General features: G+C 44.1%; 1 protein-coding gene and 1 long non-coding RNA gene across 2 annotated transcripts in view; one reads left to right on the top strand and one right to left on the bottom strand.

Annotated features, from left to right (window-relative positions):
* LOC116056359 (cytochrome P450 7B1-like) overlaps positions 1-10933 on the top strand; it is a 20068-nt gene extending 9135 nt beyond the window's left edge. The window contains exons 3-6 of the mRNA XM_031308542.2: positions 4916-5503; positions 6851-7057; positions 7917-8095; positions 9973-10933. Of these exons, the coding sequence (XP_031164402.1) occupies positions 4916-5503; positions 6851-7057; positions 7917-8095; positions 9973-10311 (1313 nt within the window). The 3' untranslated portion in view covers positions 10312-10933. The remainder of the gene's footprint in view (positions 1-4915; positions 5504-6850; positions 7058-7916; positions 8096-9972) is intronic.
* LOC116056368 overlaps positions 1-13330 on the bottom strand; it is a 22109-nt gene extending 8779 nt beyond the window's left edge. The window contains exons 1-3 of the long non-coding RNA XR_004106561.1: positions 13217-13330; positions 6973-6975; positions 5533-5537 (exon numbers count right to left, since the gene is read on the bottom strand). This is a non-coding gene — a long non-coding RNA (uncharacterized LOC116056368). The remainder of the gene's footprint in view (positions 1-5532; positions 5538-6972; positions 6976-13216) is intronic.
* Between the last annotated feature and the right edge of the window lie 885 nt (positions 13331-14215).

Here is a 14215-nt window from a genome sequence, read left to right as displayed (position 1 = left end):
GCTATCGCCCTATTTATCTGTACATACTGTCAAGATGTCTCTGCTTTGCTCGTTTATGATCGCCACACACTTTTCAACATTCGAATATCTGCTGATATATTGTCTGAAAGACATGTTTTGGGAGACCACTGGACCTCGAGGCTTCCTCCTTTGCTGTCGGATATACCTGAGTACCTGCGCCGCTCACCTGTTGTTCTTCCCCGTAAGAAGCGCTACAGGCGACGGGAAAAACGCGGAGGTGTACTGGTCAGATTCAGGGCTTACCTGGCGTCCACCTGTGCGACGTGTCCTGATGGACGCTACGTTCCTGCTGCCGGGCGCTTGCTGGGGATGAGAGGCCGCTGGCTCTGTCCCGTTGTCCCTGGCTCACGGGTTATTGCCGAGGCCCACCTGCTGACGGCACCATCTTCTCCCATGCGGGCTCGGATCCACCGAGGTGGTGTGGATTTTTCAAACTTGCGCCCGCTAGATCGTGCGGCGCCTCCAGGCAGTGAGGATCAAACTCTTCGCCTGGCTTTGTTTAATGCTAGATCGCTAGCCAACAAGACTTTTCTCCTCAATGACTTCTTCACTTCTCGTGAGTTGGATTTTATGTTCTTAACAGAAACCTGGCTTCATGATGGCGAGTTCACGCCTTTCTCTGAACTTCTTCCTCCTCGATGTGGCTTCCTCAGTTCCCCTCGGACCACAGGTAGAGGTGGAGGACTAGCCGCTGCGTTTAAGTGTGCCTTTGTGCGTTTAAGTGATTCCGTTTGACAGCTGCTCTAGCTTTGAGCTGCAGCTGTTTGAGGCGAATCTTCCAGTGATTGTATTATGTGCGGTGGTGTATCGACCTCCAAAGTTTAACAAGGATTTTATTCAGGACTTTGCTGACTTTGTGGCTGGGATTGCGTTAAAATATGATCGCTTTTTAATCGTTGGTGATTTTAATATACATGTGTGCTGTGACTCCAGACCTATGTCTAAGGATTTTCTTAATCTTATTGACTCTTTTAATCTTACGCAGTCTGTCTCTGGCCCGACACATGAAAAAGGACATACTTTGGATCTCATACTGTCATATGGCTTAGATGTTGCCATTGATGAAATATGTGACACTTGTATGTCGGATCATCTGCCCGTTGTATTTACTATAGTTGTCCCCTGCTCGGACACTTCAACTGTTGCTCCCGCACGCAGTGTGCGTGCAATTAACCCTCTAACTGCCTCACAGTTTTCTGCTGCCTTTAAAGACTCAGTGCTGTACAGTATTGAAGATTGTAATCTTAATGTGGAGGAACTCACCAACCTTTTTGACTCTACTTGTACTAAGATACTCGACTCTGTTGCTCCACGGAGGGAGAAACGCACTAAAGCGCTTACAGAACCTTGGCTAAATGACTATACCCGCTCTCTCAGACGTACCTGCAGAACTGCTGAGAGAAAGTGGAAGAAGGACAAACTTCAAGTGTCGTTTCACATTTTAAAGGACACCTTACATAAACACCAGGGAGCAATAAAATCTGCTAAAACTCATTTTTTTATCTCACCTGGTTGCTAGTAACACCCAGAGGCCTCAGGTTCTCTTTAAAGTGTTCAACTCTCTTGTTAACCCTTGTGAAACTGACCGTGCTGTGCCATCCACATTGTTGTGTGAAAACTTCCTGAAACACTTCATAGATAAAATTGTTAGCCTGAGCTTTTTATCCCCTGCTTTTACCAGTGACCCCTCTGTTCCTTCTTTATGCCCAGCTGTCTTCCAGCAGTTTGAGCCAGTTACATTACACGTTCTCTCGGACGTAGTTAAGCAGCTTCGTCCTGCAAACTGCCTGCTGGACAGTATCCCTGCCCGCTTACTCAAAGATGTCTTTAACACTGTTGGGTCCAGTATTTTATCCTTGGCTAACACATCTCTCAGCTCAGGGTGTGTTCCAGCTGCTTTTAAACATGCTGTCGTGCAACCACTTTTAAAAAAGAAAAATCTGGATCCTTCAGTTTTGTCTAATTTTAGACCTATTTCTAAACTTCCCTTCTTATCTAAAATCTTGGAGAAGGTTGTTTTTAATCAACTACAATCATTTTTAGATGATTTTAGTATTTATGAAAAGTTCCAGTCTGGTTTTAAGCCCCGCCACAGTACTGAAACTGCCCCTCTAAGAGTCTATAACGACCTTCTCTTAGCGGTTGACTCAGGAAACTCCGCTGTTATAGTGCTTTTAGATTTGACTGCTGCCTTTGACACTGTCAACCACTCTATCCTCTTATCCCGACTCAAACAAAGTGTTGGCATTACGGGCATAGCCCTAAAATGGTTTGAATCTTACTTGGCAGATAGGAGTTTTGCTGTCCACCTTGGGAATTGCTCTTTGTCTGCTGCCCCTCTTTCTTGTGGGGTCCCCCAAGGCTCCATTTTGGGACCCATGCTCTTTTCTCTGTACATGCTGCCCTTAGGGACCATTTTAAAAAACATTTCTTTCCACTGTTTTGCAGACGATGTACAAATCTATTTGCCTGTAAAAAACAATGACAAGGACACTGTCCAGCCTTTGTTGAACTGCTTGAGTGATATCAAAATTTGGTTGGATCAGAATTGTCTCTGTCTCAATGATAATAAGACTGAAATTGTTGTGTTTGGTCGCGCTGAACATTTTAGTGCCTGTGTTGATGCTCTTGGTACTTTAGGTTCCCATATTCGACCTTTTACCAAGAATCTGGGTGTGATTTTTGACAGTGCTTTCAAATTTGATAAACAGATAAGCTCTGTTGTTAAAACCAGTTTCTGAGGCAATTTGCTAAGGTCAAGCCTTACCTGCTACGCAAAGACTTTGAAAGAGTCATACATGCATTTATTACATCCCGTTTGGATTACTGTAACTCTTTGTATGTTGGATTGGATCAGTCATCCCTTCGTCGGTTACAGTTAGTCCAGAACGCAGCAGCTCGACTTTTAACTGGGACTAAAAAGTGCGACCACATCACACCGGTTTTGGCCACGCTCCACTGGCTTCCTGTTTGTTTCAGGATCAAATTTAAAATTGTATTAATTGTTTTCAAGATCTTAAATGGGTTGTCGCCTTCTTATTTATCAGAGCTTTTACATGTCCACACACCTGTCAGAGCACTGAGGTCTTCCAATCAGATGCTCCTCGATGTGCCCAGATCCAGGTTAAAAAACAAAGGTGACCGAGCCTTTGCAGTGGCTGCTCCAAACCTCTGGAATAGTTACCTATTAATGTAAGAACAGCTCAGACCATTGAAACATTCAAGTCCTTGCTTAAGACCCATAACTATGCATTGGCTTTCAAATCAAGTTGAGCTTTGATATCTTGACCTTGTTGTTGTGCTGTTGGTTATTTTGTATTGTATATTGTGTATTGTTTGTGTATATTATCTCATTGATTTTGAACTTTGTTAAGCACTTTGGTCAACTATGGTTGTTTTTAAACGTGCTATATAAATAAAATTGAACTGAAATGAACTGAACCAGCACTGCTCTCTGATGCTCTAAAACAGACATCAGAGGCAACAGAAGCCTTCTTCCCTACGTACTTCTTTTCTATCCTACCTTCTTCCCTACGTACTTCTTTTCTATCCTACCTTCTTCCCTAAGTACTTCTTTTCTATCCTACCTTCTTCCCTAAGTACTTCTTTTCTATCCTACCTTCTTCCCTACGTACTTCTTTTCTATCCTACCTTCTTCCCTACGTACTTCTTTTCTATCCTACCTTCTTCCCTACGTACTTCTTTTCTATCCTACCTTCTTCCCTACGTACTTCTTTTCTATCCTACCTTCTTTCATAAGTACTTTTTCTCTTCCTTATCTTCTTCCCTACGTACTTCTTTTCTATCCTACCTTCTTTCATAAGTACTTTTTCTCTTTCTTATCTTCTTCCCTACGTACTTCTTTTCTATCCTACCTTCTTTCATAAGTACTTTTTCTCTTTCTTATCTTCTTCCCTAAGTACTTCTTTTCTATCCTACCTTCTTTCCTACGTATACTTTTTCTCTTTCCTACCTTCTTCCCTACGTACTTCTTTTCTTTCCTACCTTCTTCCCTACGTACTTCTTTTCTTTCCTACCTTCTTCCCTAAGTACTTCTTTTCTATCTTACCTTCTTTCATAAGTATTTTTTCTCTTTCCTACCTTCTTCCCTAAGTACTTCTTTTCTATCCTACCTTCTTTCATAAGTACATTTTCTCTTTCCTACCTTCTTCCCTAAGTACTTCTTTTCTATCCTACCTTCTTCCCTAAGTACTTCTTTTCTATCCTACCTTCTTCCCTAAGTACTTCTTTTCTTTCCTACCTTCTTCCCTACGTACTTCTTTTCTTTCCTACCTTCTTCCCTAAGTACTTCTTTTCTATCTTACCTTCTTTCATAAGTATTTTTTCTCTTTCCTACCTTCTTCCCTAAGTACTTCTTTTCTTTCCTACCTTCTTTCATAAGTACTTTTTCTCTTTCTTATCTTCTTCCCTACGTACTTCTTTTCTATCCTACCTTCTTTCATAAGTACTTTTTCTCTTTCCTACCTTCTTCCCTAAGTACTTCTTTTCTATCCTACCTTCTTTTCATAAGTACTTTTTCTCTTTCTTATCTTCTTCCCTAAGTACTTCTTTTCTATCCTACCTTCTTCCCTACGTACTTCTTTTCTTTCCTACCTTCTTCCCTACCTACTTCTTTTCTTTTCTACCTTCTTCCCTACCTACTTCTTTTCTTTCCTACCTTCTTCCCTAAGTACTTCTTTTCTATCCTACCTTCTTCCCTACCTTCTTTCCTACGTACTTCTTTGCTTCTTAACTGCCGTCTCCCTAGCTGTATCTTTTCTAGCCCTCACCATAAAACGATAAAAAGAAACTCTGGACAGTAAGTCGAGAAAGTCGAGGATCTTCAAAATAGCTGTTTAACATATTTGGATGATGCTGTGCGGTCCTCTTGCAGGTAAATACATGACGTTCATCATGGACCCGTTACTGTATCCAAGCATCATCAAACACGGCCGCCAGCTGGACTTCCAAGAGTTCGCCGGCAAGGTGGCACCCGTCACCTTCGGCTACCCCTTCGTGGTCCCGGCCCTGCAGGAGCAGATCCACCGCTCCTTCAAACTGCTCCAGGGAGACAACCTGTCGACGCTGACAGAGAGCATGATGGGTAACCTCATGCTGGTGTTGCGCCAGGATCACTTGGGCGAGCGCGGCGGCTGGCGCAGTGGAGGCATGTACGACTTCTGCAACACGGTGATGTTCGAGGCTACCTTCCTCACCATGTTCGGACGGCCAGCGGCCGGGTGTCGCCATAGCGACGTGAGCGCGCTGCGGGACGACTTCGTCCGCTTCGACAACATGGTCCCGCTGCTCATCGCCGGGATCCCCGTCTGGCTGCTGGGATGCACCAAGGCCATCCGCGACAAGCTGATTGGCTACTTTCTGCCGCACAGGATGTCGTGTTGGTCCAACACGTCGGAGTTCATCAGGATGCGGTCGGGGCTGTTTGAGCAGTATGACGCGCTGAGGGACGTTGATAAAGCAGGTACACCAGGGCTTTTACACACCAGGGACGGTTTCTTTGTGCGATTAATTCAATTCAATTTCAATTTTACTTTATTTATAGTATCAACTAATAACAAGAGTTATCTCAGGTCCCTTTACAGATAAAGTAGGTCTAGACCACTCTCTATAATTTACAGATAGAGTAGGTCTAGACCACTCTCTATAATTTACAGATAGAGTAGGTCTAGACCACTCTCTATAATTTACAGATAGAGTAGGTCTAGACCACTCTCTATAATTTACAGATGGAGTAGGTCTATACCACTCTATAATTTACAGAGACACAACTATTCCAATAAATCTTCCAAAAGCAAGCATTTAGTGCAACAGTGGTGTGCAGAGCACTGCAGGGTGTAACAGGGCACTGCAGACACCCAGCAGGACCGCGGCAGGCAGCTGCAACCATGATTCATGTGCCACAGTAATCCAAGGAAAACAAGGATTAGTTAGCACACATAGACAGTATATAAGAATGGACCAGCAGGTCCCGTGTCTCTGGACGGAGACCAGTGAAGTCTCTTTCCCGGTGATGGCTGAGCGTTACTGAGCAGCCTCCAACTGAGCTTGAAGACGTAGATGTGACGTGAGCAACCTGTCTGAAAGTTGGAAGTCTTCTGGTAGCTGTGCCAAGAGAAATCTCAATCATTCCCAATCTAGCAGAGACGGAGAGCGTAGGTATATGTAAGGAGATAACATAGACACAGGCTAATTATTGATCACTAAAATGATAGTTAACATTAGTAATTAAACTTAAACAGCTAATGGAAGTCCAAACTGCCTGAGAGCTTCTCCTGTACTATACGGTAATTCCTCTACTATGAGACAGTAAGTCTCGTGGTTATGACCCAATCGTTAGCCTATTTTTATAAAAACGTCTGCTACGGAGCCATAACGTGAGCTACAAGGTAATGGAGCCTTTTATACATTGTCGTGTTTCTTTAGAAATAAACAATGGACAAATAGAGTCTTTAAACTCTTCAGATGTAAAGTTATTCTCTGTCAAAGTGACGTCAGAATGAATGGCAGTCAATGGGATGCTAACGGGAGCTGATGCTTGGTAGCATCAGAATGGCGCCGTAGGAGGTTAGCGGTCGGAGGAGAAGCTGACCCCCTTGTTAGCACGTCAGTATAGTGTTTCGAACTGTTGTTTTAAAACAAAAGTTCTAGAATCGCAATAAATGAAAGTTGCAATACAAATTGAATCAGCACCCACGTATTGGGAAATAATCAAATCGGGACAAAACGCATATTGTCATTATTATTGTTATAATTGTCATATTGTGTTATAAATTAAGTTAAGTTTGTATTTTCTCCCCCTGGCTCTCAGCGCATCACTTTGCCATCCTGTGGGCGTCTGTGGGGAACACCATCCCCGCCACCTTCTGGGCCATGTACTACCTGGTGAGCCACCCAGCGGCGCTGCAGCGCGTCCGCCAGGAGATCCACGACGTCCTGAGACTAGACGGCGTCGAGTTCAGCAGCGACACGGACCTGACGCTCGACAGGGAGCAGCTGGCGAAGCTCGTTTATCTCGGTACACTCACACAGTCTCACGTGCACACACAGATGCATTACAGACATTATATTACAGATATTATATTACAGACCCGAATATAAGACAACCCTCAGCTTGTTTTTTATAAACGGCGTCGAAAAAAGAGACAAACGGTGAACAAAAGTGTAGACATGAGTGTCAAAAACGTCGGAAAAAAGGGACAAAAATGTCATAAAAAACTACTTTTTGAAGACTATCACGGCGTAACCACAACATAACTGTGAAAACTTTGTTGTTGTTACGTGTCTAGGGCTTCCAGAGAGTTAAATGTAACTAAGTACATTTACTCCAGTACTGTACTTCAGTCCAAATGCTGAGGTACTTGTACTTTACTTGAGTCTTTTCTTTTCATGCCACTTTCTACTTCTACTCCACTACATTCATCTGTTACAGCTTTAGTTACTAGTTACTTTAGTTACTCCGCTACATTCATCTGCTACAGCTTTAGTTACTAGTTACTTTAGTTACTCCGCTACATTCATCTGTTCCAGCTTTAGTTACTTTAGTTACTAGTTACTTTAGTTACTCCGCTACATTCATCTGTTCCAGCTTTAGTTACTTTAGTTACTAGTTACTTTACACATTAAGATTCCTGCTCACAAAACACATGTCGTTTATAAAATCTGATGTTTGATTGTAGATGAAACTAGCCAACAATATAACGGCCTACAAGTATTTTAATACTTTAACTACATTTTCCTGATGATACTTACAGACTTTTAGTAACATCTTCACTGCAGGACTTTTACTGTAACAGAATATTTTCACAGTGTGGTATTAGTACTTTTACTGCAGTAAATGATCTGAATACTTCTTCCACCGGTGAATATGTCCACAGAGAGCGCCATCAACGAGAGTCTCCGTCTGTCCTCGGCCTCCATGAACATCCGCGTTGCTCAGGAGGACTTCAGTCTGCGGCTGGATGCCGAGCGCTCGCTGGGCGTCAGGAAGGGAGACTTCATCGCCCTGTACCCCCAGAGTATGCACATGGACCCTGACATCTACGACCAGCCGCAGGTAACACCCAGCAATCAACTTTAAAGTCCCATACTGTGCTGATTTTCCGCCTCATACTTATTTTTTGGGTTTCTACTTGTGTACACACTCAGAAATGGAGGTATGAGACTAGAGAGCTTGTTGGACAGAAGGACAGAAACTGCTTAAATTACATCGTTAATGTTGGAGCCCATCAGAGTGACTAAAACTCTCTCTGGGAGAAACGTGTTCTTCAAAAGGCGAAACGTATCAATAATCAAGACCACATTCAGTCCAGTGAGTTCACACTAATGCCTTCAGGACGGCGCTATCTGCCGCCTCCCAGAAACACCGTTTCTCCAAATCGTTGATTCCCTCGGCAGTTAAGTTGCTCAATGCAGAGTAACCGTCTTGAACGTATCTTGCACAAACCTCATATTGGTTATTATGTATTTAAAAGTGGTCGGTTGCAATTTCTTATTTCTTCTAATATCTGACTGTTAACGGTCTGACTGCTAACGGTCTGACTGCTAACGGTCTGACTGCTAACGGTCTAACTGCACGCTGACTACACACTATCTGACTGCACACAGTCTGACTGAACACGGTCTGACTGCTAACGGTCTGACTGCTAACGGTCTGACTGCTAACGGTTTGACTGCACACAGTCTGACTGCTAACGGTTTGACTGCTAACGGTCTAACTGCTAACGGTGTGACTGCTAACGGTCTAACTGCTAATGGTCTGACTGCTAACGGTCTGACTGCTAACGGTTTGACTGCACACAGTCTGACTGCTAACGGTCTGACTGCTAACGGTCTAACTGCTAACGGTCTGACTGCTAACGGTCTGACTGCTAACGGTCTGACTGCTAACGGTCTAACTGCTAACGGTCTGACTGCTAACGGTCTGACTGCTAACGGTCTGACTGCTAACGGTCTGACTGCTAACGGTCTGACTGCTAACGGTCTAACTGCTAACGGTGTGACTGCTAACGGTCTAACTGCTAACGGTGTGACTGCTAACGGTCTGACTGCTAACGGTGTGACTGCTAACGGTCTGACTGCTAACGGTCTGACTGCTAACGGTCTGACTGCTAACGGTCTAACTGCTAACGGTGTGACTGCTAACGGTCTGACTGCTAACGGTGTGACTGCTAACAGTCTGACTGCTAACGGTCTAACTGCTAACGGTGTGACTGCTAACGGTCTGACTGCTAACGGTCTGACTGCTAACGGTCTGACTGCTAACGGTCTGACTGCTAACGGTCTAACTGCTAACGGTGTGACTGCTAACGGTCTGACTGCTAACGGTGTGACTGCTAACGGTCTAACTGCTAACGGTGTGACTGCTAACGGTCTAACTGCTAACGGTGTGACTGCTAACGGTCTGACTGCTAACGGTGTCGCTGCTAACGGTCTGACTGCTAACGGTCTAACTGCTAACGGTGTGACTGCTAACGGTCTGACTGCTAACGGTCTGACTGCTAACGGTCTGACTGCTAACGGTCTGACTGCTAACGGTCTAACTGCTAACGGTGTGACTGCTAACGGTCTGACTGCTAACGGTGTGACTGCTAACGGTCTGACTGCTAACGGTCTAACTGCTAACGGTGTGACTGCTAACGGTCTGACTGCTAACGGTCTGACTGCTAACGGTCTAACTGCTAACGGTCTGACTGCTAACGGTGTGACTGCTAACGGTCTGACTGCTAACGGTCTAACTGCTAACGGTCTGACTGCTAACAGTCTGACTGCTAACGGTTTCTATTAACTTCAGCATTTGCCCACACTGCCTATGATATGGGCCGGCAAAGAACGTTGTTGTTGTTGTTGTTGTATGGAACCATGCTTGTTATCTGTGGTCACGTTGGAGGATAACACAAGTGTTAACAGTCTTTGTTGTGGTATTTCTGCCAGTCATTCCGAGTGGACCGCTACATTCAGGACGGCCGACTGAAGACGGACTTCTACAAAGACGGACGGAAGCTCAAGAATTACCTGATTCTGTTCGGCTCCGGTTCCTCCATGTGTCCCGGGCGATACTTCGCCGTCAACGAGATCAAACAGTTCCTGTGTCTGCTGCTGCTCTACTTCGATCTGCAGCTGGAGGAGGATCAGAGCCAAGCCACGCAGGACCTGGGCCGGGCCGGGCTGGGGGTCATGCTGCCCGCCGCCGACGTTCGCTTCCGCTACAAACTGCACACGGTCGGACCGCTCACGGTCGGACCGCACACGGTCGGACCGCTCACGGTCTGACTGCACAGTGTGTGTGTGTGTGTGTGTGTGTGTGTGTGTGTGTGTGTGTGTGTGTGTGTGTGTGTGTGTGTCTGTGCGTGCGTGGGTGCGTGTGAGATGGTCAGACCCAAACACAACCTAATGATTATTTTTTTTTTTGGACAGTTTTCAGCGATGATCCAGAATGAAAATCTGCAGAATTAAGGGGCCTGTTCTTTCTGCTTTGGGTGGAGATGTGTTAGCATTCTGAGTTATATTTTGATTTGTTTTAAATCTGTAGAAAATCTGATATCAAGTTAATTATCTTGTGTTCTCGAGATAGCGGCATTTAAAAAGTAACTGTAAACACGGACGGTCTCGGCTTCAGTATAAAAAGTGATATTTTTTGCCTTGACGGTTTATAGTCGAGGCTAGATTCAAACCGGGAATGTCTAGGAAGTCCGTCTTTGACTAAACCGTGCACTGGAGGGTGACAACTGATCCCTGTGTCCCCCTCTACCGTGCACCTTATTTACTGTCCGGCATTTCATAATGTCATAATGTCATAATGTCATAATGTCTCTCACTGTGTATCGAGCCATTCTCTTAAAGGAACAGCACATTATACCCAGATGCAAATATGAAACTGAGCACTGATATCAGCCTATAAAAAAACACTAAACTGAACTTTACAGTAACTTTAAAGGCACATTACAATATTTTATGTTACTTGTTTTAATCGTGTAGTTTTTACTGATGTTTCTCTTTTGTTGATGGTACTACGGTCCAACATTTCAGTAAACCTTGTTGTTGTCTGTGTCTCTGGATCATCTCCAGAAAGGTGCAGGACATGTGTAGCCTAGCTTAGCACAAAGACTGAAAGCAACAGGAAACTGCTGAGTCGTGGTAGCTCAGACTCACACAGCTAGCTTTCTACAAAAAAAAAGCTTATCATGGTTTGGGTTGAAATTAGGGCTGTCAGCATTAACGCTTAACGCGTCGAGTCGGCCGTTTCCATTAATTTTTTTTGATCGCACAGACAGACACGCACACACACACACGCATGCACATACACACAAACATACACGCACACAGACACACAAACACACGCATGCACACACTCACACACACACACATGCATGCACGCGCACACACACACACACAGACACATGCACACACTCACACACACACAGACACACGCACACACACACACACACACACACACACACACACACACACAGACACACACACACACACAGACACATGCACACACTCACACACACACACACACAGACACATGCACACACTCACACACACGCATGCACACACACACACACACAGACACATGCACACACTCACACACACACATGCACACACACACACACACAGACACATGCACACACTCACACACACACACACACTCACACACACGCATGCACACACACTCATACACACACATGCACACACACACACACACACACACACACACACACACACACACACACACACACAGACACATGCACACACTCACACACAAACCCACACACACACACACACGCATGCATGCACACACCCGTCTCGTTGGTGTGAACTGGCAGCTTTCAGAACGCTGCAGACCGACGCGTTGCGAGAAGTTTGAAGTTTCCACTGGTCTCGTCTCGTTGGTGTGAGCCGGGCTTTACGGCACCGCGGTCCAGGACCTGCCTGGTAGATGCTAGATGGCCCCCGATACACGTGTCGCCTTAAACATGAGTACACAGTGCAGGCATGAAAAAACAATTCCAGTTAGTTCAGCATTTAGTGAATCCGATGGCAGCTGTTAATACTTAATATCAGGACAATGAGACTTTAGTTTTCTATATAGTGATTCCACGTCAGCATCCTGACTTACTGTACATAACTGTGAAGTTGTTCACACTTTCATGTAAAACGTGCAGTTTGGCGTTAAACTCCTGTTTCACAAGGTTGTAAACTATGTTGATGTTCATCCGTAATAACTTGTATTTCATCTTTTAATCTGTACTGGTTTATGTAGACTACGTTCTTTGTTATTGAATATTACTTTGACATTCAGGTGCCTTAGTGGTGACAGTCTGAGCAGGAAATCTGGAGCTCTAAGGTCACATTTTACATTTATTAGAGGGTAGTTTGGGGGTTTTGCAAACCTTGTTTCAACCCTATTTGGCCATGCATTTGTGTCTAAGTGACTGATGTGAACAAAACTCTTTGAATTTGGTCCAGTTTTGAGGGAGATCGCTGTAACTGACAGCCTGACAGGGCTGTAATGTAACCCTACAGGACTAATGTTCAGCATCAGTTAGAGTCACTAAAAGTTCTGTTGTTGCCGCTGTCAGACTCAGATTATTATTCTAAGTGTCTGACAACATTATGGAAAGGATCCCTACAGAGATATACCACTTTCAAAACCTCGTTAAGACCTTTCTGTTTAACCAGAAACCGCTCTGAGATCGCTAGCGCTAAACCCACCAGACTCCATGTAAATAATCACTACTTTTAGTGTGTATAGAGCCAGCATATCTCCACATGTAAATGGGTGAATTAAGGGTTTATTTCAACCAAACCAGAGTGGTGATTGTTGGAACAGTGGAAAGATGAACCAAGATGGCTTTTGGTAGTTTGATTTAGTTTCTGTCCACTTTGAATGAAGTGTGTTTTACGATGATAAAAGTCCTGATTATTTACATGGAGTCTGGTGGAGTTTGGTGATGGTGATTTTGGGGCTGTTTGATGTTAAACTAAAAGGATCTTACTCTTTAACTAAAAGGTCTATCTCTGTAGGGATCCTTTCATAATGTTGTCAGACACTTAGAATAATAATCTGAGTCTGTCAGCAGCAACAACAGAACTTTTAGTGGACAGAAACTAATTCATACTGGACCAATGTCACGTAGACACAGAAACATGAGATAATGGGGTCAATGTTCACAAGTTTGACACAGTACTGTTGTTGTTTAGGGTAGAAGGCTAGAAATAATAGCCAAACGTGTGAACTTGGCAGCATCCGACCAATGAGAATGTTTGTCTGTATTTGTATGATACTTCACACACACACACACACACACACACACACACTGAGACAGACGCACGCACACACACACACACACACACACACACACACACACACACACACACACACACACACAGAGAGAGACAGACGCACGCACACACACACACACACACACACTGAGACATACACACACACACACACACACACACAGAGACAGACGCACACACACAGACACACAAAAACACTCACACACACACACACACACACACACACACACATACACACACACAGAGAGAGACAGACGCACACACACACAGCGTGGAGGATGTGCAGAGTTTAAGGGATTATTTAATGTGTTTCTAACGCATGATGTGCAGAGTTTAAGGGATTATTTAATGTGTTTCTAACGTATGATGTGCAGAGTTTAAGGGATTATTTAATGTGTTTATAACATGATGTGCAGAGTTTAAGGGATTATTTAATGTGTTTCTAGGCTGGTTAGGCTAGCTGCACAGAATAAATTTCCATGGTGATTTATGTGCCTCCACTTTCGTGAAAGTCAAGGCTTAAATCATCCAGGATAACTGATAAATCACGGCTTAATCCCTTATCTTGGTTTTGTGAAACAGGCCCCAGACTCCATGTAAATAATCAGGACTTTACCCACCAGACTCCATGTAAATAATCAGGACTTTTAGCATCGTAAAACACCCTTCATTCAAAGTGGACAGAAACTAAATAAAACTGCCAAAAGCCGTCTTGGTTCATCTTTCCACTGTTCCAACAATCACCACTCTGGTTTGGTTGAAATAAACCCTTAATTCACCCATTTACATGTGGAGATATGCTGGCTCTATACACGCTAAAAGGCCTGATTATTTACATGGAGTCTGGTGGAAATATGCTGGCTCTATACAC

This window comes from Sander lucioperca, chromosome 9, assembly GCF_008315115.2.
Source record: "Sander lucioperca isolate FBNREF2018 chromosome 9, SLUC_FBN_1.2, whole genome shotgun sequence".
In the NCBI taxonomy this organism is placed as follows: domain Eukaryota; kingdom Metazoa; phylum Chordata; class Actinopteri; order Perciformes; family Percidae; genus Sander; species Sander lucioperca.
Note: the sequence above shows the minus strand (reverse complement) of the source record. Positions and strands in the feature narration are given on the sequence as shown.